General features: G+C 35.1%; 1 protein-coding gene across 5 annotated transcripts; it reads right to left on the bottom strand.

Moving 5' to 3' along the window:
• Window positions 1-1772: 1772 nt before the first annotated feature.
• On the bottom strand, window positions 1773-24925 carry LOC109813161 (transcription factor GTE6). 5 transcript variants are annotated; one of them, XM_020377296.3, is made up of 9 exons: window positions 24797-24925; window positions 24080-24205; window positions 21509-21724; window positions 15178-15255; window positions 12857-13081; window positions 12597-12695; window positions 12181-12239; window positions 2483-2633; window positions 1773-2297 (listed from the first exon to the last, which is right to left on the bottom strand). In XM_020377296.3, exons 2-9 carry the CDS (start codon window positions 24203-24205, stop codon window positions 2124-2126), a joined length of 1128 nt encoding a protein of 375 aa, XP_020232885.1. In that variant the 5' UTR covers window positions 24797-24925; the 3' UTR covers window positions 1773-2123. The 5 variants fall into 5 exon arrangements, with proteins under 5 accessions (XP_020232885.1, XP_020232884.1, XP_082917723.1 ...); XM_020377295.3 differs by lacking the exon at window positions 24797-24925 and adding an exon at window positions 24555-24790; XM_083061597.1 differs by lacking the exon at window positions 24797-24925 and adding an exon at window positions 23022-23097.
• Window positions 24926-25384: the final 459 nt, after the last annotated feature.

Raw genomic sequence — 25384 nt, 5'->3', positions numbered from 1 at the left:
GGCCCAATTCTGGCCCAATTTACCAGTTACACCTATAAACCTTGTTATTTGTCACCTCACTTCTACTACTGAAAAATATAAAAATGAATGACCCTTAATACAAGTTCAAATGGAGTAAAAGTCTTCAAGTAACATACCCTAAATTTCTAAAAGATAACCTAAAATAAAAGAAGGAAAGTGCCTCACAAATACAAAGGAAAAAATATACCTATACAAGCAACTACTATGTACAAGTATCATACAATGTATATACAATGGAGTCTAAGAGACTAATAAGAGGAATTGATGGAAGAGCATGGACCAAGGGTCCAACCACTAGAGCTATGACAAGGAGACTACTAGAAGATTTGACTGCTTCAAAGCTTAGTGGGCCCAATGGGCTTGGTGGGCCTAGGGTACTCTTCACATGGGCTTTTTATTGTGTTTTTAGTAGTGTAGGATTTCATAATTGTTGGTCTTGTATTATGGACCTCTAGTATAGGAATGTTAGGCCTTAGGCTTAATGGGCCTAGTTTTGGGCTTTATGAGCCTTTGGACTTTTGGTACTCAATATGGGGCTCATTTTAATTCTTGTAACTTTTCCTTTCCATTGTATTTGGTTGGCCATTGTATTTAGGCTATTATAATAGCAATGTAAAGGGAAAAAGTAATAGGCATGAATCATGGAGTTGTAAATTACATTTAAGGAAAATTATAATTACATTTGAGTCACATATTTTATGTCAAGGGTGGCTGCACATGTGACTAATCAAATGAATCCTAAATTACACTTAAATATAATTAGGATTCTAGAAGGGACTGCCACATGGGTATGCAAAAGTGGGACGTCTAAATTTGAATTCAAATTCTTCAAAATTGGCGCCACTTTGAGCACATGGATGTAGCGCCATTTTCAATTGATTTGTGACCTTTAAATACCCTTTTCTCTCCTTGTATATTCACTTTGAATGTTATATGAAAATTTCTGAAATCTTATTCAACCAAATTCTCTCTGAAAGTCACTTGACCCTAGCCTAAGTTCTAGGAATTTCTCTAGGCTTAAGTTCCTTTTTGTAAGTAATCCTTTACTCACTTTGGCAAAGGTGCTTCCCTCCTTTGTATGGTTCGGATCATCCTTCTTCCCTTGTTGGAATCAGCGTCTATTCATCCTCAAAGAGAAGATCAAGTGGCCGTGCAAATCAAGAATGAAGAACATCAATCTTCTTCAGTAGGATTTGTCATCAGGAATCATACTCAATGCTCATGAAGAGCAAAGGTTTAAAAAACACCTCCTCTGTAAAAGCTTCCTTCAGCCTCTTAACCATGGACCTAGTTAAAGGTCCAATAGCCTTCAAGTACGTATCCTCCTTGGATGGTCCTCCATCAGTTGAGGGTTTAGGGTTCTACATACATAAACTCATACAATTTTCCTTATTCCTTTTTCTTCTAACTTCAAATTTGTTTCCCTTTAATTTGGACAAAATAAGTTATTCACGTAAGAATTTTTTTAGGGAACAAAAAGCACAAATTAATTTACAACTTTACCTGATCCAACAACCAAACTTGAATGTACCGAAAAATATGTCCGGTTTTTTTTTTTTTTAATCTTCTGTCACGCTGCTTACATATATGGGAATAGAACACTCTAACCAAATCTCTGATATCATATACTTCATAATAACATAGATAGTTTGAAGTAATTCTAACATTCTAGAATAACAATTTCTAAAAGAAACGTAAAGAATTCTGACCTGAAGCAAATGGAAGCTAATATGGAAAGACAAGTCAAAAGATGACACCAGACCTTACACTCAAATTATTTAAAGATAATATACACCATTCCCGTGACTTGGCCATTGATTTCTAATCACAAATGAAAATCAAATTAGCATTGTATGAGAAACTTTTTATCCTATTTAATCACTAGAAATGAATAATACATGGGTCCCACCACAAAACTACTGTGTTACATCTCAAGGTCTTCTTCCCGAGTAGAAAGGAACCACTTGAAAAGACTATGGTTAGCATGAGAGATTAATTTTAGCCACAACAAGAAAATGCCTTCAAATTCATGGGTTTCTTTCTTGCAATTACTCCTTCAGCATCAGCATAATTGAGACAATCTAAAAGCTGCCAAATGATCTTCAAGTAGGTTTCTTGGTAGTCTTCTTCGTTTTAGCAGTTGCATCACACAACCCTTTTCTTCGTTTTTTGTTGTTGTTTTGGTTCTCATTGCCACCAATGCTTCCTGAATTCTTGCCCTGCACTTCTAAAGCTTCCTTAACAAAAGATTTTAACCTCCACAAGGTAGACTCGCTCTGCTTCAAGGAACACAATATACACATAAGCATACTATATCAATTTATGACGAATATCAGTAATTCAATCCAAGAATTAAAAACAAATTTAGTTCTATTTTTTATTTTCTTTCTCTTTATTTATGTTCTGAAAAAGAAAAGAAAAAACTGAATGATATGACACTTTGAAATATACATGTAATGACCTGAGTATCCATATCAAGATCCACCTCTTCAGCAGTTGCTTGGAAGCCAGGATTGTTTTGAGCAACTATTTCCAATGCTTTGCTTAGATCTTCAGGTGATAATCGGGTAAGAGCATCTCCAAGCTTTCTCTTTTCTTCGGTTGACATTTTTCTGCAACCAATTTTCTCAAATTTAGCTTTCTGGAGTTACAAGGTAAAGTTATTTTATAGAGAGGGAAAAAATTGGAATACAGATGAAGCAAAAGCAATGAAGAGGAGGTTAGAGATGATATGGAGTTACCGAGTTATTTAAAAAAAAAATAAAGAAAAATTGGAATGCACATGGAGCAAGAGCAATGTAGAGGTTAGGGATGATACAAAGGATAGAGTTGTGTATAGCCATGCTATCAAAATTCTACAGTTTTTGCAAACCACTTCTGTGATGAAGAAGCACTCTTTCATTTGTTAAATGATGAAAATAACAATATTTGGATTTTTTTTATTCCATAGACATGGTCCACGCAATATCTCAAAGCTAACTAAAGACAAATATGTACTCACACGACATGTGACAATATTTGGGGTTGAGGAGAGGAATGAGAGGCAAAATTTGTCAAACATGAAGTTGCTAAAAGACAATCTGTTGAAAAACATTAAATGTCCATTTTAATGCTCCAAAAAAGATACAGGAAACATCAAATTGGATCTCCATTTATAAATATATCAAATTGCCTCCAACGATATGATTGAGAAATGAAATAGCTCCGAAATTCAATATTTATATACCATTGTTTCTATCAAATGAAAATGACGTCAAATTGGTTCTTTAAAATATTTGGAGAAGCAAATTCGAGGTTTATTCTATTATTTTATAGGACTTCTATAATGTGGCAAATGCAACATTTATTTTATTTTTTATTATTTTGGTATATTTTTTTCCCTTTATCTTTTGACCCAGATTTCTATTTTTCAACGACTGAAACGCACTTTAATGTTCCATTCAAATCATAAAAATATATCTAAAAGTGCTTTTCAAACCTAAAAATGCTATTACTGTTTTATTAAATAAATCCACAACAATATTGAAAATTATAGGATTTAAGGTATAGGATCCTCTAATCTGATTTGATCACTTTGGTTTTCATAATTTATTATCCACTTTGTTTAGTTTAAAAATTAAATTCGATAATTTAATGTGGTTTGGATTGGTATGGTTTTTGGTTTTAATCTGACTGTTAATTTTCTTTAGAGAAAATATTAAATAAACAATATGATATATAATAAACTTAATAAAAATATTTCAATATGATATATAATAAACATAATAAAACTTATTTAGATTATCAAATATTTTATTTATAAGTCATTATATAGTTAATAGTAGTATAACTCTTCCAATATGTAAATACTATTAAAAATAAATTTAAAAAACTCGATAATTACTTTTTGTACCATTACTCAATTAGTTAAAAGTTTTGGTTAAGTTTTCAAAATCAAATCTGATCCAATCCAATAAAAATTTTGATTTTTTTATTTGTTTGTTTCTAGTTTATTCAATTTTTGGATTGGTTTTTTAATATTTTATTGGATTGACTCAGTCTATGAAGACCCTTAATAGGAGGAATAGGAGAGTATTATGATGTGTTATTATGTGAGGATGTTCTCAAAACCTAAAGCACCAACCCTTGTTTATAGTAATCAAAATCCTAACAAAATAAGGAAGCAATAAAAGAGATATTAGAAAATATGGAAACTTAAAAACTAGATATTCTAAATAATTCTAAGACATATCTTGATATTATTATATATTCTAAATAATCCCGAGTCTAAGATATGGTCAAGAAAATTTCATAATTTCATATATCCTTAGCTCCCCTTCAAGCCAAAGCTGACTGTTGTAATTAGAAGAAAATCTTCCTAATTAGAGAAAATATCTGTAGAATCTTCTAGATTATTTTTTAGAATATTTTTTTTCCTTATTTCCTTATTTTGAAAGATTAGATTATTACAAATAGGTGTTAGGAAAATGTAATACGTATGAATGATAATAATAAAACCATTCTCCATCTCTGTTGCAACAGTAGCCACCGTCGTCGCTGTCCGGTCACTATGGCTACCACCGTAGCCGTTGGGGTCGTTGATAAGGCAGAAAGGTGCGCCCAACTCCGGCAAACACAACGCGAGAATTTGTTTCGAGAAATACGCCGCCACGCGCCGCCACTGTCGCCGGCGCATGTAGCTCACGCGCCTAGCTCCGATGAGACCCACTTGCCGCTGCCGTCATAAAAAGAGTCGTCGGAGCCTCCTGAGTCCATTCCAGTAATGTCCCATTTGGCCCATATTTTAGTAGATTTGAGTTTTGAGTTTTGCTCCTTTTCCGATGACGTCCCATGCGCCTAGCTGTGGCAAGACCCACTCGCCGCTGCTCTCACAGAACCGATCGCCGAAGCCTCCTAAGTCCGTTCCACAGGTCGGTGACTTCCCATTTGGCCTAGATTCTAGTAGATCTGAGTTTTTTGAGTTTTTGCTCCTTTTCCGGTGTAGCCCACTCATCATTGTCGCTACAGACAAAGTCGCCGAATCAATCCATTACGTTACCACCATCAGATTTTTGAGATGAAAGCATTTAAGGAGGAACTAGATCGTTTGAAAGCAATCATTGAATCAATAAGTAAGCCCTCTGGACCATGTAATCTGTCCATGAAAGGTAAGAGTTCTCTCTATACTGTGGGTCCTGTGTCTCAAGGTATTTGGATTCTTGATTCAGGAGCAACTGATCATATGACACATTTTCATATGATCTTCAAATCATATATTAAAAGGAATGGAGAACAACTTATTACAGTTGCGAATGGTCAAGGTGTACCCATATGCGGCTCTAGGAATATAATTTTGGAATCATCTATTGTATTAAAGGATGTTTTACATGTTCCACAATTAGCCAATAATCTTATCTCTGTGCAAAAGCTCACAAGATTTAAATTGTTCGGTAACATTTTTCTCGACTCATTGTGTTTTTCAGGACCTTGCTACGGGGAAGACAATTTTAACTACTAAAGAGCAAAGTGGGTTGTATCTATTGCAATTTGATGACTAAAAGAAAACAAAAATCATGAGTCAACAAGCTACATCTGAGACGTGGGCAAATTCCCAAATATGGCTACATCATAAATGGCTTGGGCATCCTTCATTCAACCTTCTCGAGTCCTCATTTCCTCATTTGTTTACTAAGGAGTCTGTTGAGTCTTTTAATTGTGATATTTGTCAATTGTCAAAACACCATCGTGCATCCTATCCTATTAGTAATAAAAAAGAGTATTTCTCCATTTGATTTAATTCACTCTGATGTTTGGGACCTGTCGTGGAATCTATTTCCGGAGTCAAATGGATCATTACCTTTATTGACGATTGTACTCGTGTCACATGGACATACCTTATGAAAAATAAATCAGAAGTTTTTCAAATCTTTGTTAATTTTTTCCGTCTGGTCCAAAATCAATTTGGAAAAAATATCAAAAGAATCAAGTCTGATAATGGTACTGAATATGTGAATCATGTATCATAATGGTATTGTTCATGAACTAACATGTGTAAACACCCTCAACAAAACGGGGTTGCAGAAAGAAAGAATCGTCATCTTCTAGAAGTAACTAGAGCTCTTCTTATGGGATTGACTATGAGGAGACATTTGCCCCAGTGGAAAAGATGAATATAGTTCGAGTTGTTCTCGTTTTGGCTACTCATTTTGGTTGGGACTTACACCAGTTGGATGTGAAGAATGTCTTTCTTCACGGAAATCTGGAAGAGGAAGTGTACATGGAGATTCCCCCAGGTTTTGAAGTGCAAAATGAAAGAAACAAGGTATGTCTCCTAAAGAAAGCATTGTATGGTCTTGAGCAATCCCCTAGAGCATGGTTTGGAAGATTTACAAAAGCAATGGTTTCCTTGGGATACAAACAAAGCCAAGGAGATCATACTCTATTCATAAAGCACTCTTCTACAGGTAAACTCACTCTATTGGTTGTCTATGTAGATGATATGATAGGAAAACTCAAGTATTTTCTTGGAATAGAGGTTGCTTATTCCAAGAATGGAATTTTCATCTCCCAAAGGAAATATGTACTTGATCTCCTCAAAGAAACAGGAAAGCAGGGATGTAGAACCTCAACAGTTCCTATAGAGCAGAATCACAAAATTGGAAGTGAAGAAAGTGTTCCTGTAGAGAAGGCCCAATATCAGAGATTAGTTGGAAAATTGATTTATCTATCACACACAAGACCAGACATTGCTTATGCAGTTAGTGTAGTGAGCCAATTTATGCATGATCCAAGAGAGAGACACATGCAAGCAATTGACAAAATTCTCCAGTACTTGAAGTCAAGTCCAGAAAAGGGGCTATTATTCAAAAGGGAAGATACATTGACTATGAAAATATATACTGATGCTGACTATGCAGGTTCTATTACTAGAAAATCTACTTCTGGGTATTGTGTGTTTCTTGGAGATAGTCTAGTAACGTGGAGGAGCAAAAAGCAATATAGGGTATCTTGTTCTAGTGCAGAAGCTGAATTTCGAGCCCTTGCTCGAGGAATGTGTGAAACACTCTGGATGAAAATCATTTTGGATGACCTTAAAGTCAAGGTGGACAACCCCGTGCAACTATATTGTGACAATAAGTCTGCCATGAGCATTGCCCATAATCCAATACATGATAGGACCAAACACATTGAGATTGACAGACATTTCATCAAAGATAATCTAGATAGAGGCTTTGTGATAACAACTCATGTTCCTACAGAACTTCAGATAGCAGATATTTTTACAAAAGGGCTCCCTCAGGGTAGATTTCAAGATCTTGTAGGCAAGTTGGGAATGATTGATATTCATTTACCAACTTGAGGGAGAGTGTTGTAATTAGAAGAAAATCTTCTTAATTAGAAAAAATATCTGTAGAATCTTCTAGTTTATTTTTCAGAATATTTTTTTCCTTATTTCCTTATTTTGGAAGATTAGATTGTTACAAATAGGTGTTAGGAAAATGTAATACGTATGAATGATAATAATAAAATCATTCTCCTTTTCAAGTCTTACTACTATACCAAAACAAAGCTAATGCTTACTAAACTTTAATATGGGCACCATTAAACATGGGTGGAATGATCATCATCCCATGAGGTCATGATTGAATATGCAAGGCCAAAGCACTGGGGACTGAAGACTAGCAAGCTAAACTACATCTGAGACAATTGAAGAAGTCAAATCAAGAAGCAAAGTAGATAAACTGTTGTTATTGTTAGATAAAGCAAAACCAAACTAGAGCAAGCCGAAAAGGAGAAACAATGTAGAGAAAACAAGCCTAAAAAAAGGTTTGGGTAGAAATTCACTAAGCATAGCCATGCATGACAAAAGTGGTAAGCTCTATGTTAGCAAAGAGCAGCATGTTTGTACAGCACAAGTAGTTGCATTCAAGGGAATCTTTAAATGAGTCTTTTGTGGGATGAATGATCAAGACTAAGCACTTCTAATGGTGTAGTCACCAGCTGAACAGTTTGCTGAATTGAGGCAGTGGTAGACATGGATCCCCAAAGTGAAAAAATTGCACCAATTTGCATGGAAACTTGGATTTGCTCAAAATCGAAAAACTCATTTTGACTCTCAAAATTGCAAATTTAGAGCTGTATTAGTGAGATCATATTAATGGCAGAAACCCAAAAATGACCAAAACCCAAGTTGGAAAAAGAAACTGTATATTAATTGTGTATTTTGTACATTCTCTAATATCCCTCTTATAGAGTAAATGACCATGCTTAAATAAGGAAATAATAATAATAAAGAAATAGGGAAACAAATATCTAAACATATTTAGAGATATTCTAGATCTTCTAATTATCTATGATATTTACAACACTCCCCCTTAAGTTGGTAAATGAATATCAATCATTCCCAACTTGCCAATAAGATCTTGAAATCTAGCACTAGGAAGTCCCTTTGCAAAGACATCTGCTACTTGAACTCCTGGAGGTATATGAGCTGTAACTATAAGGCCACCATCCAACTTCTCTTTCATGAAGTGTCTATCAATCTCTATGTTTTGTTGTCTCATGCTGAACTGGGTTATAAGCAATGTTGATAGCTGAATTGTTATCACAAAACAACTTCATTGGACCTCGTTTTTAACTTTAAGGTCATCAAGAATAATTTTCATCCCTAATCCTTCACATATGCCATGTGCAATAGCTCGAAAATTAGTTTCTACACTAGATCTAGCAACTACATTCTACTTCTTGATTCTCCATGTTACTAGATTCCCACCAAGAACAATGCAATAATCGGAAGTGGATCTTATATCTACGATGGACCCTCTGTAGTAAATATTAGTGTATATCTGCATGGACAATAAACATTCTCTTTCAAATAACAATCCCTTCCCTAGACTTGACTTTAGATACTAGAGAATCCTCTCAACTACCTGAAGGTGTCCTTCACGAGGGTCATGCATAAATTGGTTGACAACACTAACCGCACAAGCAATATCAAGCCTAGTGTGTGATAGATATATCAACTTCCCTACCAATCTTTGGTATTGGGACATCTCTACAGGTGGACTTTCTTCACTTTCAATCTTGTTATTTTGCTCAATAGGCACCCTTATGGTCTTGCACCCTAGTTTTCCTATCTCCTTCAAAAGATCAAGAATGTATTTCCTTTGAGAAATAAACATCCCTTTTCTAAAGTATGCAACATCTATTCCAAGGAAATACTTAAGTTTTCCCAACTCTTTCATTTCAAAATGAGTTGACAGTCTTTCTTTTAGAATTAGTTTCTCAAACTCATCATCCCCTGCAACAATCATATCATCTACATACACAAGGAGAAGGGTTAGTTTGCCATCAAGAAAATGATTTATGAATAAAGTATGACCACCGTGACTCTATTTGTATCCCACGGGCTTCATGGCTTGAGTAAATCTTCCAAACCATGCTTGACGAGATTGTTTGACGCCATACAAATCCTTTTTCAACCTACAAACTTTTTGTCCAGTTTTAGTTGTTTCTCGAGTAGCAAGGATATCTTCAGGTTCCATAAAGGAAAAATCATCTACCTCAAGTGCAGGAGGAAGGAAAGGTTCCATTTGATGACTTCCAATGGCTTCTTTAAGTTGGGAGACATGGAATAGGGGTGAATTCTTGAAGTCTCGAGCAACGGAAGCTTATAAGCTACTTCACCAATTCGGGAACGAAACTGAAAGCCACCATAATAGCCGACAGATAACTTAGGATTGACTAGTTTAGCTAGTGAATTCTAATGATGAGGCATCAACTTAACATACACCATATCACCAACTTGAAAAGTGACCTCCCTACGATGTTTGTTTGCATAATGTTGCATTACCTATTGTGCGCTATCTAGATTATGCATTAGTTGATGCAAAGTCTCATCTCGCTTAGTCAAGAGATGAGTTACTACCACCACATGGGTGTTCCTTATGAAAGAGAAGTCAAAATTGGGGAAGAATTTTGGTAATTTTCATAAATTGATCCCAACTTAGTTTCAAGCCAACATTTAAATCTCGAGAATCAACAATGAGAAGCAGTACCTACAAAAATTTGTTGGTGATTACCTCCTCAAGCATGGAATTGGGCACCAAACTTCATGAGTGAACTCACCACAACAAAATAGAATTGCAGAGAGGAAGAATAGGCACCTCATGGAAGTTACAAGATCACTCATGCTATCAGCTATTGTGCCAAGTCATCTTTCAGGTGCATCTGTCCTCTTTTCAGCTTACCTAATAAATAAAATGCCTTCCAAAACCCTCAACTTTACAACCCCCCCCCCCATGAAACTCTATCGTCCATATACGCAAACACCAAACTCCTTTCAAAACTTCAACCTAAAATCTTTGGATGTACGTCATTTGTACTTGACCAAAAACCAAATTTTAAAGCAAACTTGATCCTAAAGGCTTGAAATGTATATTCTTTGGATACTTTCCGAACAAGAAAGGATACAAGTGTTATTGTCCTTCAAAGTCTACCATACCATGATGTTACATGTTTTGAAAACCAACCCTTTTACCCCAAGCGAGGCATTCAGGGGAAGAGCAAGAATACTAGTGAATACCAACCTTGGGAGATTCATATACAAGCTCCACTAACTTCAGAACTTGCCATTGCTGAACCTGTACTTGGCCCTAAAACCTAATCTATGACAGATCTAGCACCAGAATTAGGAGCAGAACCTGAATGTGAATCCAATAATTTACCTGCTGCGGTACTTGAGAATTCAATGTTCTTAGAGATAAAAAGCTGCAAGTGTACTCAAGAAAGAAAAAAACTCAAAAGGAGGCAGAAACCTACACACTTCTAAGGCAAAACCAAGATTCTGACTAAAATTCAGAACCTGAAAATTTTCACACAAGTCACACATCCTTTCCTAGTTCTCTATCAAATTTAAAAAATGATATTTCCAACATTAATGACCTGGATATACCTATTGCCTTGAGAAAAGGGATGAGGTCATGCACCCAACACCCAATTGGAAATAATTTGAGAGATTATCACAAGAATACAGGGCTTTTGTCACCTCCTTGGACAGCACCAATATACCTTGTTACAGATATTGTGGATATATTACAGATATTGTGGATACAGATATTATGGTTATTATCCTCACTATCAATTAGGGATATGATTAGATTAGTTTTCATAATATTAGAGATTAGTATCTTTATCATTTATTGTATTCTCTCTATGATTAAGATTGGTGTGTGTACAACAATCCACACAATTCCTGAATCACAACATAGATCAAAACTTTCATGACAAACTACACACATAACACATTGAATTGTGAATCACACCACTAATCTGAATTAAAACTAGGTATCTCCTTTAATAACTAGAAAGGTAAATGTTGATAACTTACTCAGGTATCCAGTACCCTCCTTTTTAACATTCACAAATCAGGATTAATTTGAGACAAAATTTTTCAGATTTTACAACTAACAAGGGCCAACATAATCACAACAAATCATCTAACACATGACAATATGCAGATAAATAATTATTTTTTCACATAGATTATTTTGCTCTCAATAATTGTATATTATTTCTGACAGCAGGTAAGAAACGTGTCTACCGATTAAAAAAAATTATAAAAATCGAGGTGAAGGAATGGATTTATTATTGTTAAATATATGATTAGATTTACTGTAAATAGAGAACAATGTATAGAAGACTTTGAGGGATTTATTTCCCAACTTATTGGTTTCTCTAGATTATAAATAAATCAATTTGTGCAAGCATTACACACAATTCCTACATGGTATCAAAGCCTGACACTCCAGATGTCTAATTATCGGTGTGAGAAGAGTATGTTGGAGGTTACATATCAACTCGTGAGAGGACAAAAATAGTGTATATAGATAAGAAGCAATCCATGAGATTTTAGAATGCTGGTTTGGGCATAAGTCAACATCATAAAATCGACTTGTAAGGTGAACATTGTTTCCCATTTATATTTATATACACTATTTTGGCCATCTCAATAGTTGATATGAGATCTCCAACAATTATAAATTTATAATGTTACCCAGAACTATCAGCCAAAGCATGCATACAATTTCATAACACAACATTCAAAAATTCAGACCAAAATATATCAAAGGTTATTTTTTGAATCTATTTTTTTATAAAACATATGATGCAACAACTAACCTGCATCTTTTAACAACCATCTCTCGTAGCTCTTCTAAAATTGCATCAACTTCATACAGCTGAAAAGACAGACATCTTAATGTTAGAATAGCTTGTTTAGAAAGCTTCTTCTTTAAATATTTACTGTATTATTCTGATGTGACTACTTAGGCTTCTAGACTCTGTAGCCTACTTTGTAGCCTTTTCTTCTTGTAACCCAAATCACTATCTCTCTTAATATAAGGAAAATATACAGATCAGTAAGACTGATCCTTTTTGGCCAATCTATTTCAATATTCAAGTGTTCCGTATACTCCAATAAACCCAAATCAGATGTATCGTTAATACACTTTAAGAAAAAGATTTATGGATTGTTTGATTAAATTGTCATGGTCCCATATTATATACTTAATAAACCTCTTATAAAATGCAAATACCTCATTACTCAAGTCTCTAGCTATTTTAGCTTGAGCTGCTTCTTGGGCAGCTTGCAGGGCTAATTGTGCTTCAGCTTCTTCCTCTTCTCGTCTTGTTTCCTACAATTTAATAACCTCATATGATAAGAGGTATCAAGACAATGTTGTAAAAAAAATATCTAAGTTTCCACTATGAAATAGAATCACAAAATTTCTAAATTAGTAATCTTCATCATACACAATAAGTGGTCTCAAAAAACAATTCATTGGAATTAAGTTACCTCTTCAGTAATTTTAGGCAGAAGTTGCAACCATTTCTCCTCAAACTTTGCCAACAAAGTTTTTGCCATCACATGAACATCACTTTTTTCGTCATTATATTTCATAGCATTCTTGAAAACCAACCTCACATCAACACATATTTCCCGAACATGTTTATATCCCGTACCATCTTTAGCCTCCATTTGATTCTTAATGGTAAAGAAATCCATGGGCTTGTCAATGACCTATCAAGCAACATGTACAACAGTTCAATCAAAGCATGGAAAGAGAAATATATGGAAAACCAGATTCCACAAACACACTACTGAATGAAAGAATCAATCACAAGAATACTTGTATTTCAAAATATGATGAGGGATAGTATTTGTTTATTTTAGAGAAAAGCGAAAGAATTACATTTCTATAATCTTAGAGATTATGTACATATTGTAATTAGGGATATTATAAGCTACATTATTTTTTGTATCTATGACTAAATAAATAAGAGCCTCTTCTATGTAAATTAGACACAGGGAACTCATCAATTGCCTCTCATTTTCTGCCTCTCTTAACAAGTATCTAGCGCTTGATGAGAGGTAACCCTACTCCATGAACATCACTGTAGTCAGGCTAGCGAGTTAAGTCATAGGATCATAATATCCTATGAGTTAAGCCACAACTTCTGTGCTGAATCACTCGTGGGATTGCTGATGAATGGGATTAAAATAGAATTGCAAGTATAATTGTGAGATCATTGATCCACAGCAAGGCAAGCAGAACTGAATTTCCGGGTCTGGTCACTTTTTGACACGGATTAAAAAGCCCCAAATTCCATTTTATCATTCATACGTGACTCAATCTCCTTTGCTTCTCACTTCATTTGCAACCCGAAGTTGTTTCCACTGCTGCCAACTGCAACTGCCGCACTACCCTGTGCCACCACCACTTTCACCTCTTTTTTGAATCTACAGAGTCTTAACTTTGAACAACTGGTTAACAACTATTCTACTTATGTTTTGTGAATGTATTATGAACTTATGTGTTGTGACTTAAGAAATTATGTTGAATTGTATATTTTGTTACGTATTATATTTGGAATTTATAACTCATTATGAATATAATTTTTCAATTTAAGTGTTTAATGTTGTGATTTAGAGGTTATTTTCGTCATTTATGTATATCTTTTTATGCAAAGTAGATACATAACTATAATTTTGCATTTAAGGGTGATCTTTCGATCCCTAAGAGTTTTGACACCCTTCTAGATCCTATCTAGAATTATGAGGTTAACAACATTGTGAACTCCCACTGAACCTTATCCCTATCCATTGGTGAAATTTTCTAACATAAAGTGTGTTTTCTGACTTTCTCTCCAATCTATAGTAGTGTTTCTACTATTGGCCACCTTTTTCTCTCATTTTCCTATGTCCCAAACACAGTTCCTTCCTGGCAACCACATTTCTGACATGTTTTTCAGTGACCACCTGCCAGATCAAGTGCATTCCCAAGACTGGAAAGGCACTAAAGTTTCACTGCCATCAAAGCAGTGACATGCCTGCACAAACAACAAATGTATATCACATTTCTCTCTCCTCACTACAGCTCCACTGCACAGCCATGTGCGCCACCATTTCTGGTTACTGTCACCACCACTCAACAGATCCTAAGCTCGTGCCCGATCAAGGCTCTCTTTGTCCATTTGGGGTATTGTGATTCACCTTTTGGCCCTTTTTGGCACAGTTCATAGCCTTTTCTCTCTCGTTTCCGTTGACCCATGGTGAATTCTATCCGTCCCAAGGTTGATGCCTCCATTTTCACCATGTTTCTGCTCTCTCTTCGTTAACAAGTTGGATAGGAGCAACTAAGATTATTGGGCCTCTGACATCAATTTTTGGCTTAGAGGCCAAGGTCATGTTGACCGATGTGCAACAAAGGAGGGATTTGTGGCTGTGGAAGACTGTTCTAAGTCGAGTAGGATTGATGTCAGTTTGTGGTCCAGCTTGAGGAGTGTTAAAGATTATGTAAACATATTAGAACTTATGCAAATATAGTAATTAGAATTTTGTAAATAAGGCTACCTATTATTTTTCTATTTATGAATCATCATAAATAAGAGGCTCTATTGTATAAATCAAACACACAATTTATCAAATGTCTCTCATTCTCTCTCTTAACATACCTTACACAACAAAATATAAGAAAACCTCAACATAAAAAAAAAAAAAAAAAAAAAAGAACATGAAGCTCTGAAGTCTGTGAATATTAGTAATGAAATACCCCGTGAAGGCCATAGAAATGCTAATGTAACATGGGGAAACTTGTATGAATATATTAATCATACCTCGTAATAATCATGTAAACCAAGGCCCTCTACATCCACAGGCTGCATAAAAGGCCAAGCCCACTTGTGTTGCGTGATCTGGCGGAAGAACAATTATTAAAGAACTAATTTTGTAATTTTAGAAGAGACAAAATCTGAAGTCTAAACTACTCAATCTACAAAGATTACATAACAGAGGGAATTGCAAGTAATCAAACAACATGACATCACCAAACGAAATATAACAATAGTTTGCGTAGATTGTTTTGTGAACAGGATTCTTCCTATATAATAGAAGCATTAAATGAAAGTTGGTTCTAGCAAATGATCCAAGATAGGGGGGCACAATAAGTTACTCAACTTTATCAGTAAAAATCAACATAACTAGGTCAACAAGCCATTGAAGGTGAATTGCTGATTTCTCTATCCATCTTTGAAAAATTTGTTGATTCTTTTAAAAAAAAAAATAGCTCAAAAGTTGGCCCATTTTTCAAATACAGTAAAATACTACATAAACAAAAGCCTCAATACAAATATTCAACTATTTGCAATCATAATCAACTAGAACTTAATAAGAACCTTGGGAGAACCACACCACAAAAGCTAGCTCATGTAGTTGGAAAGCTTAAGGCCTTATAAACCATACACTAAAATCCCATACTTCCACTGTGGGACTCAAGTCCCATACCATGGAATGGGATCCTAACATCACACCACGCTCCACAACCCCGACACCCATGTAGACTGGTTGTGCACAAGCCCCTTTGACTAGTCCCAAGCAAACACTACAATACTGGCATCACCACCTGCGTCGCTCAGTTGCAGTTGGAAGACATGGTGGAAGGTGTTGATACCTATTGATAATAACCGATGGACCATGGTCCAAGGGCTCAATTACTCGAACTATGGCTAGGAGCACACAGGAAGGATTGGCTAGCTTGGAGGTTAGTGGGCTTTCTAAGCCCAAGCTACTCTTCATGTGGGCCATCACATCTTGAAGAGATGGTCTAGCTCTTTTGTACATAGTAGTTCTTTGTATAGGTTCAGTTTGCCTTTATAGTTGTGGGGCACTCTCTTTTATTTTAGGATTTTCCTTTGATTATTTAGGGTATGTTACTTGGAGACTTTTGCTCCATTTGACCTTGTATTAAGGGTCACTCATTTTCATATTTTCCGTAGCAGAAGTGGGGTGATAAATAGCAAGGTGCGTAGGTGCAACTAGTAATTGGGCCAAAAGTGGGCCTAGGCTAAATTTTACATATTGGACTTGTTTTCCTCCATTTTTTCCAAGGAATTGATTTAGCTAGGTCTCACCATCATTTGGTGAACCTAACTAAACCAATTCCAAGATTTTGGATTGGATTAAATGTTGGAAAATAAGCCTTGGCCGCCTAGCACTTCTCCTTGGCCAAATTGCATAGCTTCTTCTACACACTTAGGAAGCTTATGCTACAAGCTTCTAACTTAGCTTGCTTCCCAAGCTTCTAAGTTAGAAGCTTGCTCCACAAGCCTCCTAAACTAACTAGGCCAGTCAAGCTTGAATAACCATGGTTCTCTTGAACCATAGTTAGTCTAGCTTGGACCATAAGTTTCCCTACTCTATATAAGTTTTTTCCTTGGCTTTGTAATCACTTTTGACATTTATGAGATTAGAATTCAGAAAATTCTCTCTCTCTCAAGAGTCCAAATCCGTGGAGAACACTCTCTCCTTAAGAACCTTCACAAAGGAATCCTTCCTTTGTGCCTTGGTTCATCACTTCTTCTTCAAGAAGATTGCCACGCCATTGATGTTGCTTCTTCAAACTCCAAGAGTTTGAACCTTGCTTCCGTGAAGAACTTGAACCCCAAGGGAAGATTGGATAATGAAGATGGAGCTAGGAGGAAAACTCCAATCACTTCTCCAAGTTTCTTCCATCAATAACCTTGGGAGAACCACACCACAAAACCTAGTTCGTGTAGTTGGAGACCCAAAGGCCTTATAAACCTCACACTAGAATCTCATATTTCCAATGTAGTTGAAGAACATGTGTTAAAACATGGGGTTATACATTATAAGGGCAAGTATAAGGGAGGAAGAGAGAACCACTATAACTAGGTTCCTTAGTGACTTGAGCATTGAGATAAAGGATAAAATTGAGCTCTTGTCATATAGGGACATCAATGACTTAGTCCAACTATGCATAAAGGTTGAGTAACAAATCAAGAGGAAATCCTCTCTCAAGAGGGAATCCTCATCTTCTTCATATTACAAGAAGGACCACAAAAAAGGAGGGTACTCCTCCAAGAGTTATCCTAATAATGAACCATCCAATGAAAAACGGGATAAAGGAAAATCCTCTCAAGTTAAAGAAATGCCCAACACTAGTTCTAGAGAGAGGTCACATTGTCTCTCAATGTCCCCCAAGAATACCATGGTCTTAAGAGGCATAGACCACATTAGTAGTCAAGAGGGGACTACATCTTCTTCCTTCACCTCTAGTGGAAGTGAAGAAGAAGGGGGAAGTTTTCTAGCAAAGAGAAAACTTATCCATGTGATGGTGATCTCTTGATGGTTAGGAGGCTTCTTGAAAGTCAACCTTGTGAACTAACTCAATCACAAAGAGAGAACTTATTTCATAGAAGATGCCAAGTTTTAGACAAAACTTGTTCTCTCATTGTTGATAGTGGTTCTGATTGCAACGTTTGTAATACAAGGTTGCTTAACAACTAACAAGTTAGCATTCACTATCATTCCCTACCTAAAGCCTTATAGGCTTCAATGGTTAAATGACAAGGAGGAAATGGTAGTTGACCAACAAGTGATGGTGACACTTTCCATAAGAACCTATAAAGATGATGTTTTATGTGATGTAGTACCTAAGGAAGCTAGTCATATTTTGTTGGGAAGACTAAGACAATTTGATAAGAAAGTTATTCATAATAGCCTTACCAACAAGATAACCCTCACATATAAGAACAAGAAGTTTGTATTGCATCCTTTTTCACCTCCACAAGTAGTTGAGGATCAACTATAAACACAACTCAAAAAGGCTTAAGAAAAAAGGAAAAGAAAAGGTTGTGGAGGATAGTATACTCTCCAAAGTTGTCAAGAAGGAAAATTATTTTGCAACAAAAAGTGATATAAAAAAGACTCTCCATCTTGAACAACATCTTCACCTTCTCTTGTGCAAAGGTATAAAAGCTTGCACTACCACAAAGAGTGAGGTTAAGACTTTACCTCAAGAGGTTCAAAAACTTTTAAAAGAATTTGATTATCTATTTCCTCAAAAAGGCCCTAAGAGACTTCCAGCTCCAAGAGGAATAGAACATCAAATAGATTTAGTCCTTAGAGCAAACCTATCCAATAGGTCATCTTATAGGACTAACCCCTAAGAAATAAAAGAAATAGAATCTCAAGTGCATAAATTGTTAAAGAAGGATTGGATTCAAAAGAGCCTTAGTCTTTGTGTTGTTCCAGTGTTGTTGGTAGGGATGGCAACGAAACAGGTCGGGTACGGGTTTCATGATACACGTCTCTGTCCCCACGACTCAAACTCATCCCCATCCTCATCCCCATCCCCGTTCCCGTCGAGTATCGGATATGCCCGTACCCCTATCCGTACCCGTCAAAAATTATTATTTTTTTATGCAAAAAAAATACACAATATTTTTAAATTATTTTTCCATTACATTACAATTATAATTAGGTTGTTTCTCTATCTCATATTTTAATCAAGAGACTTCTTAATAATTAAACAACTATAAATGTTTCAGATTATAATAAATAATCACACATAATAAAATATTAAAATTCTTTAACACAATTAAATCAAGGGTGGGTATTAAACCGAGAATAGGGACGGGGACGGGTATGGAGTGGGTAAGTATATACCCGTACCCGGTTTAATATATCGGGTTTTACCCGTACCCGATCAAACTGGATATTTTTCGTCAAAGTCGGGACAGGTTCAGGTATTACCCACGGATACGAGTTTATTTGTCATTTCTAGTTGTTGGTACCCAAAAAGGATGCAAATGAAAAATGTGTTGTGATTGTAGGGTTATCAACAACATCATTATTAAATATAGGCACCCAATCCCTATGTTGGATGACATACTTGACAAACTTCATAGTGCAACCATATTTTCCAAAGTTGATCTTAAAAGTGGTTATCATCAAATAAAAACACATTTGATTGCCCTTGGATGTAACTTACCTATGAGGATTATGAAAATGAACAAACAACACGTCCACATACATGATACTGTAAACTTAATAGTAAGGAAGAAGGAACAAAAGACATTATGAATTCAATAGGACTAATACTATTTAGGACACGAATAGGTAACCTTTCAATAAGGATGTGACAATTAAAAGATGACCATTTTTTCTTTCTGCAACCCCATTTTGTTGAGGGATATTTACATGTCAGTCCATGAATCATTCCATTATTAGTAACAAAATTAGAGAACTCGTGATTTACATATTTTGAGCCCTTGTAGGGTCCCCCCCCCCTTTGCCATAATTCAACCTATGTTGAAGTGTCCACTATCAAGCATGACCAATCTCTAAGTCTTTTCACTATGTACAGTATAAAATACATCAGATAATGATGGAAGTTCCTCATTTTTCAAGATTGGTACCTTAATAAAATTGTATTATGGGTTTATGCCATGGAGAAATTTAAAAATCTTCCTCTCTCCACAACTTCTACAGGAGCTGTGGTATCATTTTTACACATCTTCAAACTCTGGTACTAGTCCAATGCAATCCACAATCCATTTTAAATTCCTTGATACTTCGATACGATGACAATACCTTACTTTGTATTAAGATCCTACTTTCAATACCATAACAGGCAACAAAATCCTTTAAGGAGAAGGTCAGACTTGGATCATCCCACATCACTCGTGCAAAGGTATGAAACAAATAATTCCAGCTTATTCCCACAATCATTGAGTGTCACATTTAGATCATAATTAGAGAATCTTCATTGTCTCGTGCCTCAAATTTTGAGTCATCAAGGAGAGGACCCCCTCCATCAATATGACTCAACTTCGAATGTCCTTTAAGAACTCTATGAATATATTGGCACCAAAGGGAATAAATTTCTTCCCAGTCATCACCACCTACAAGAACAAGAACCAAAGAAGTTCAGTTAGATCTAGACCAAACGACACAGATCTTGACAACACCAGCCCCTGAAATGGGCTGGATAGGGTCCAATGACCTTGCCAAGGTGGTCAACGGTAAGTGGGTCTCATTGGAAGAGAACGCATGGCCTACACACGCCAGGACAAAAGGTAGCACATGGGACAGGATTATGCCCCAAAACTTCAAGTGCGAAGGTCGCTCGTTAAGGGCACACCTTCCTGGCTCGTCGTTATCAGCATGCATAGTGACAATACAAAGAGTGGCAGCTACATCCAACTTTCACCTGCCTGACTTGCCACCGATCTTAGCAATAGCAACAGCAATGCATAGAACGACAATGACATCCTTGTTTGGGTATAGCAGTAGCAGAAACAAAGCTCCCAAGATTGGGAGCTCTAATACCAAGTTGAAAAATGAAGGGGCTGAGTATTTTACTAATTTCAAACATGAAAAATACATTATTTTCATCTTCCTATTATAAGGGAACAACTGTCCCTAAATTAGGAAAATATAGATTCTGAATAAAAGGAAACTATGAAATAAAATAACAAATCTTGGATCCTCTACGATATTTCTATTATTTACAACATCAACGTATCAAACTAAATTGTTTGGAATAAAAGCCCTATTAGAGAGAATTTCAGAGGATCAATCTTGTATTATTTATGATAGATTGTAAAATTGAACCTAGTTCTATTACGTATGCTACACATAGTTGCAGAAACTAGGCAAACTGAAGTGTGGCGGTTATAACTGTGTTGGTAACATAAAACCAGAGTGACAGTTGTATACAACTGTCCATATACTAGAGAAAAATATATTTGTATAGGATAAATGGTATTCTCTCTCAAGCCCAATGAAAGAGCAGAAAAAAGAAAACAAAAGTTCAAAAGAACACACCTATATTTTTAAAGGAAACAAAGATCTAGAGTTTAAACATGAAAATATTATATGTATATAATCCTAGGTTTAGATTGTTACCTGGTTCTTGGAATCATCATGAATTGATGTAGATGATGCAAAAGAAATTCAAAATTACATGACCATGAATGCAAATAGATACTTGATGATAGAACAAATGTCTCGGAAAATCATACAAAAACCATGTCTAAATAAATAGACAATTAACATTTGAACAGATAGGTGCACATAGATGACTTGTTTCAAAAAAATGCAGAATATCAACACAAACATCAATGGTAAATTAAAAGTAGTTGCCTGGCGTAGTATTGTGCCGAACTGGCGTATGAGATCTTGCATTCTTTTTGAAGCAGCCGCTTCTCTACGTGAGGCATCCTGCTGTTGCTTCTTAATGCTTGGAATATATTTCTCTTTATCTTTATCCTTTGTAGCTGAGTTACCTTTAGGCATTTTTGTTTGCATTTTATTCATACTCGAGTAAAAATTATCTATATCATGTACTTTCTGCTCAAGCTGTAGATAAAAAATAAAATAAAAAATAAAAAATAAAAAACAACAACAACAAAGAAAACTTATTGAACTGTAAAATTAAACAAGAGCAATCAAAAACAGACATATGACAACACACAGAATAAAAGCCTCTTGAAAGCGCAGAACACGCAGGAAACTTTTCATTCTTTAAATATTAAAATCTTTATTGAATATTGTATTATAGGGTTTACTAAATATTTATATTTATCATTTCAAACATAACTTTACACAAGCATTATTTGGCTGAAGGAGATTTTAGTAGCAGAAAATTTGTGACCAGTATAAAACTTACAAATTTATAGCAACTCGCTGCAACCAATACAATTGTAAAAACACAATCACGAATATGCATTTAAGACAACGATCATAAATGGTTCATATTTCAACTAACATTGAAATTAAACACAGTAAAATTAAAGCAATATAGAGATAAAAGTTTGTGAAAAGAGCAAGAGCAGTTCTCATTTTTCTGTTCACAAACTGTGGCTTAGGTTTAATTTGTTCTCATCAAACCAACATTCTATATTCTTGGATGTACCGGTGTATCTGCAAGAGATTCCACGCAGCCTCCAAAGAAACCTTTCAAGTCCCTGAATGTAAACATTCATCAGGGAAGTAAGTGATAAATATTTTGTTTTCATTCTAACAATACCATTTTGCTGGTCCTCTGTTTCTATTCTCTTTGCTGAAGACTGGATTTCCCACACTACTGGACGATTACATTTTCTATCTATATAAGTACACACACAGCTGTATATAAAGACAGAAACACCATTGTATTTGTAAGTATGATTGACCAACCTATTTGAAACACATAAAGGAATGAATCTTCCTAAAGAAGTGCTATTTATGTGTTTTTTTATGTTGTATTTGGAAAAAAAAAAAAAAAAAAAAAAAAACGCGCATATCTTGTACCCCTGCAAAAAAAATTGGATTCTTTAAATCCAACACCAAAATATGCAATATTGTTTAGCTTTGACGTATGCGTGTTGCTACTGTACTCCAAATTGTAATAAAGAGATGAAAACTTAGACTAATGAATGAAAATGATGACAAAACAAATATAACACAGTTCGGCTTTTTAGCCTATGTTCTCAGGCAAAGATGGCAAATAATCCCACAAATTGAACATAGGGAGAATATAAAAATGGCTTAACCAGAACACAAATAAACCCCAAATACCTCCAACTATAGTTTAATTAGCAGTATATGTTTATAACCTATATACACTAAATATTTCATAAGTAATTTTACATAGGAAGCTTAAAAACTAACTTACAGAATTAGAGCAGTGGTGGGATTCCGTAAAGACCTTATGCAGCTTTTTGACTTAGTGTCCAATCACAAACCTAACACTATAAGAAATTCCATCAAGCTATCTCTTTATCAAAGAACTTCTATGTATCAGAGATCAAATGCGAATTAATCATGCACCAAATGCATAATATTCTGTCCATTAAGTGAGGCAGCACAAAGCTGCAGACAACCCAAAAATTACAACCTCTAACAGATTGTCCATTTTGTACTGAGTAGATGGGTGTGGTTTGAGAAACATCACATCAAGTTAAATATTCCATGAAGGCATCTACTAGTCGGGCTTTTACAAAGGCAGCAGCATGCCTTATTGCTTACAAATGCATGCCAAAAAGCCATAAAATGCCTCCTTCTCAAAGGCTTAACTATTGGGTGATAGGTTTGCATGGTGCATGAAACACACTCAATTAAAATTCAAGCCACATGAATAATAGTATCTCCACAGACCACTTAAGGAGAAGCAAACATTAAAAATAAAACTCAAGTCTAATCTCATTGCTACCTAAATATAAGCCATCAAAGTCATATAACATCTATTACTTATCACATACCATGTGATTGAATTCCAGTTTATGAATAAATAAATAATGCAAAAGCTCAAAAGGTTGTGATAAAATATGCCCTCAAATATAAACCAATGCTAAATACTGACAGGCGACCATTCATTTTGAAAGTGTATGTGAGGAGGAAGAGGAATAAGTAGTTAAAAACTGTTATAGTTGACAAGGACGTGAACTAACAGAATGTAATAAAATAGATGCAAATAGGAAAATAGAGAAAGGAGGGAAATCTGTGAATTGCAGGAGAGATTGGGCACTCTCAAGCCAGCGATACTATAGTACAGCATTCTTTCCCCGTGGGTCATATTGATCCAGGGATACTGTTTCTAAAGAACACCTCTTTTCTATTTGACTCTTGTCTATTCTTTCCTATTACCAGTTGAGCCTGCCAAAAGGCAAAAACTAACAGATAACTAAGCACATAATACACAGTCACGTAATAATTTTCTCTAACTATACTTGCCTTATCAACCTTCGAGATTATTTCATCAACACGTTGCTTGAAACCCTCCATTTCAACTGCATCGCCATTAGAATTTCCTGTGACAACATTCCTGACCTCTGAAATCGATACACCAATTTTTTCCATCTGACAGAACAAACGAACACCATATGGTATTTTAAATGTGCATTCTGAATAATATATATATATATATATATATATATATAGAGAGAGAGAGAGAGAGAGAGAATGCAAACAACAAAAGTAATAGTAAGCACCATTCCAGTTACAGATCAAGAAAGTGAGTAAAAAGTCTAGGGCTGCCTAAGCAGATTCAAAACAACAGAATCATTTAATTTACAAACCAAGACATTGCGGTTTCAGTTCAAGGAATGACATATTTAATTTTCCACTTGAACAAATCAAACAACTCCAGTAATTTTATATGCACAAAATTAAAATACCCAACACATAAATTCAAAACGAGACTCCTTACCTCAGTCTCTGGCGGAGTGTAAAAAATCAGGAACGGCACGGAATTGCTAATAAATATATGAGTTCCATTGGGTCTATTAACGATTAATAACCGGAAAAAGAGAAAACATTTTTTTTCTTTTTCATTTTGGTGGAAAAGTTATAAACCCGAAGTCTTTTCGACAAAGAGCTGCTTTATCTGAGCGTGTGAGTCCAGAATGTTAAGAAACAGAGAGAATACGAAAAGAAGGGAGAAATTAGTACCCATAAGAAAAGACGAGGAAATGCAATGAAGAAAGCAAGACGTCTGAGAAAAAAAAATTGGAGAAACACGGTGGTATTTTATTTTTTTCTAAACTCTACAATACAATTCGATGCCGTTTACGAGCTGAATTGGTTTTAATTTGTCACTATCTCTTTTTGATATATCCAAGGGTAAAATATTTTTTACGGTTTTACTTTCTTTACCTTCGTTCAAAATAAACTCTTTTATCTTTATATTTATTTCTTTTAATTATTTTTAGTCACTATAGTTTAAGATAGTTTTTTATTTTATATAGTTGTAATTTTTTAATATTTTTACTTTTTATTATTATTTTTATTATAATTGTTGAAACCCGAAAAATTTTGATCTTATCCACAAATAGTTTAAACTTCTAGTTTGAAAATCTCACCAATTAAGGAATGTTCGGAGTCCAGACTAATCCTTAATTAATGGTTTTAAAAAATGATACGTAGGAATTACCACCTATGTTTTACTCAAAACATCAAAAAAAGAAAAAGGTTTTCGAAAAATGTCAATTTGGCCTTTATAATCAGAATTGAGCTCAAGGGTCGGTTACGTGTAAGGAA

This window comes from Cajanus cajan, chromosome 1 (genome assembly GCF_000230855.2).
Source record: "Cajanus cajan strain Asha chromosome 1, NIPB_CcT2T_4, whole genome shotgun sequence".
Taxonomy (NCBI): domain Eukaryota; kingdom Viridiplantae; phylum Streptophyta; class Magnoliopsida; order Fabales; family Fabaceae; genus Cajanus; species Cajanus cajan.
Note: the sequence above shows the minus strand (reverse complement) of the source record. Positions and strands in the feature narration are given on the sequence as shown.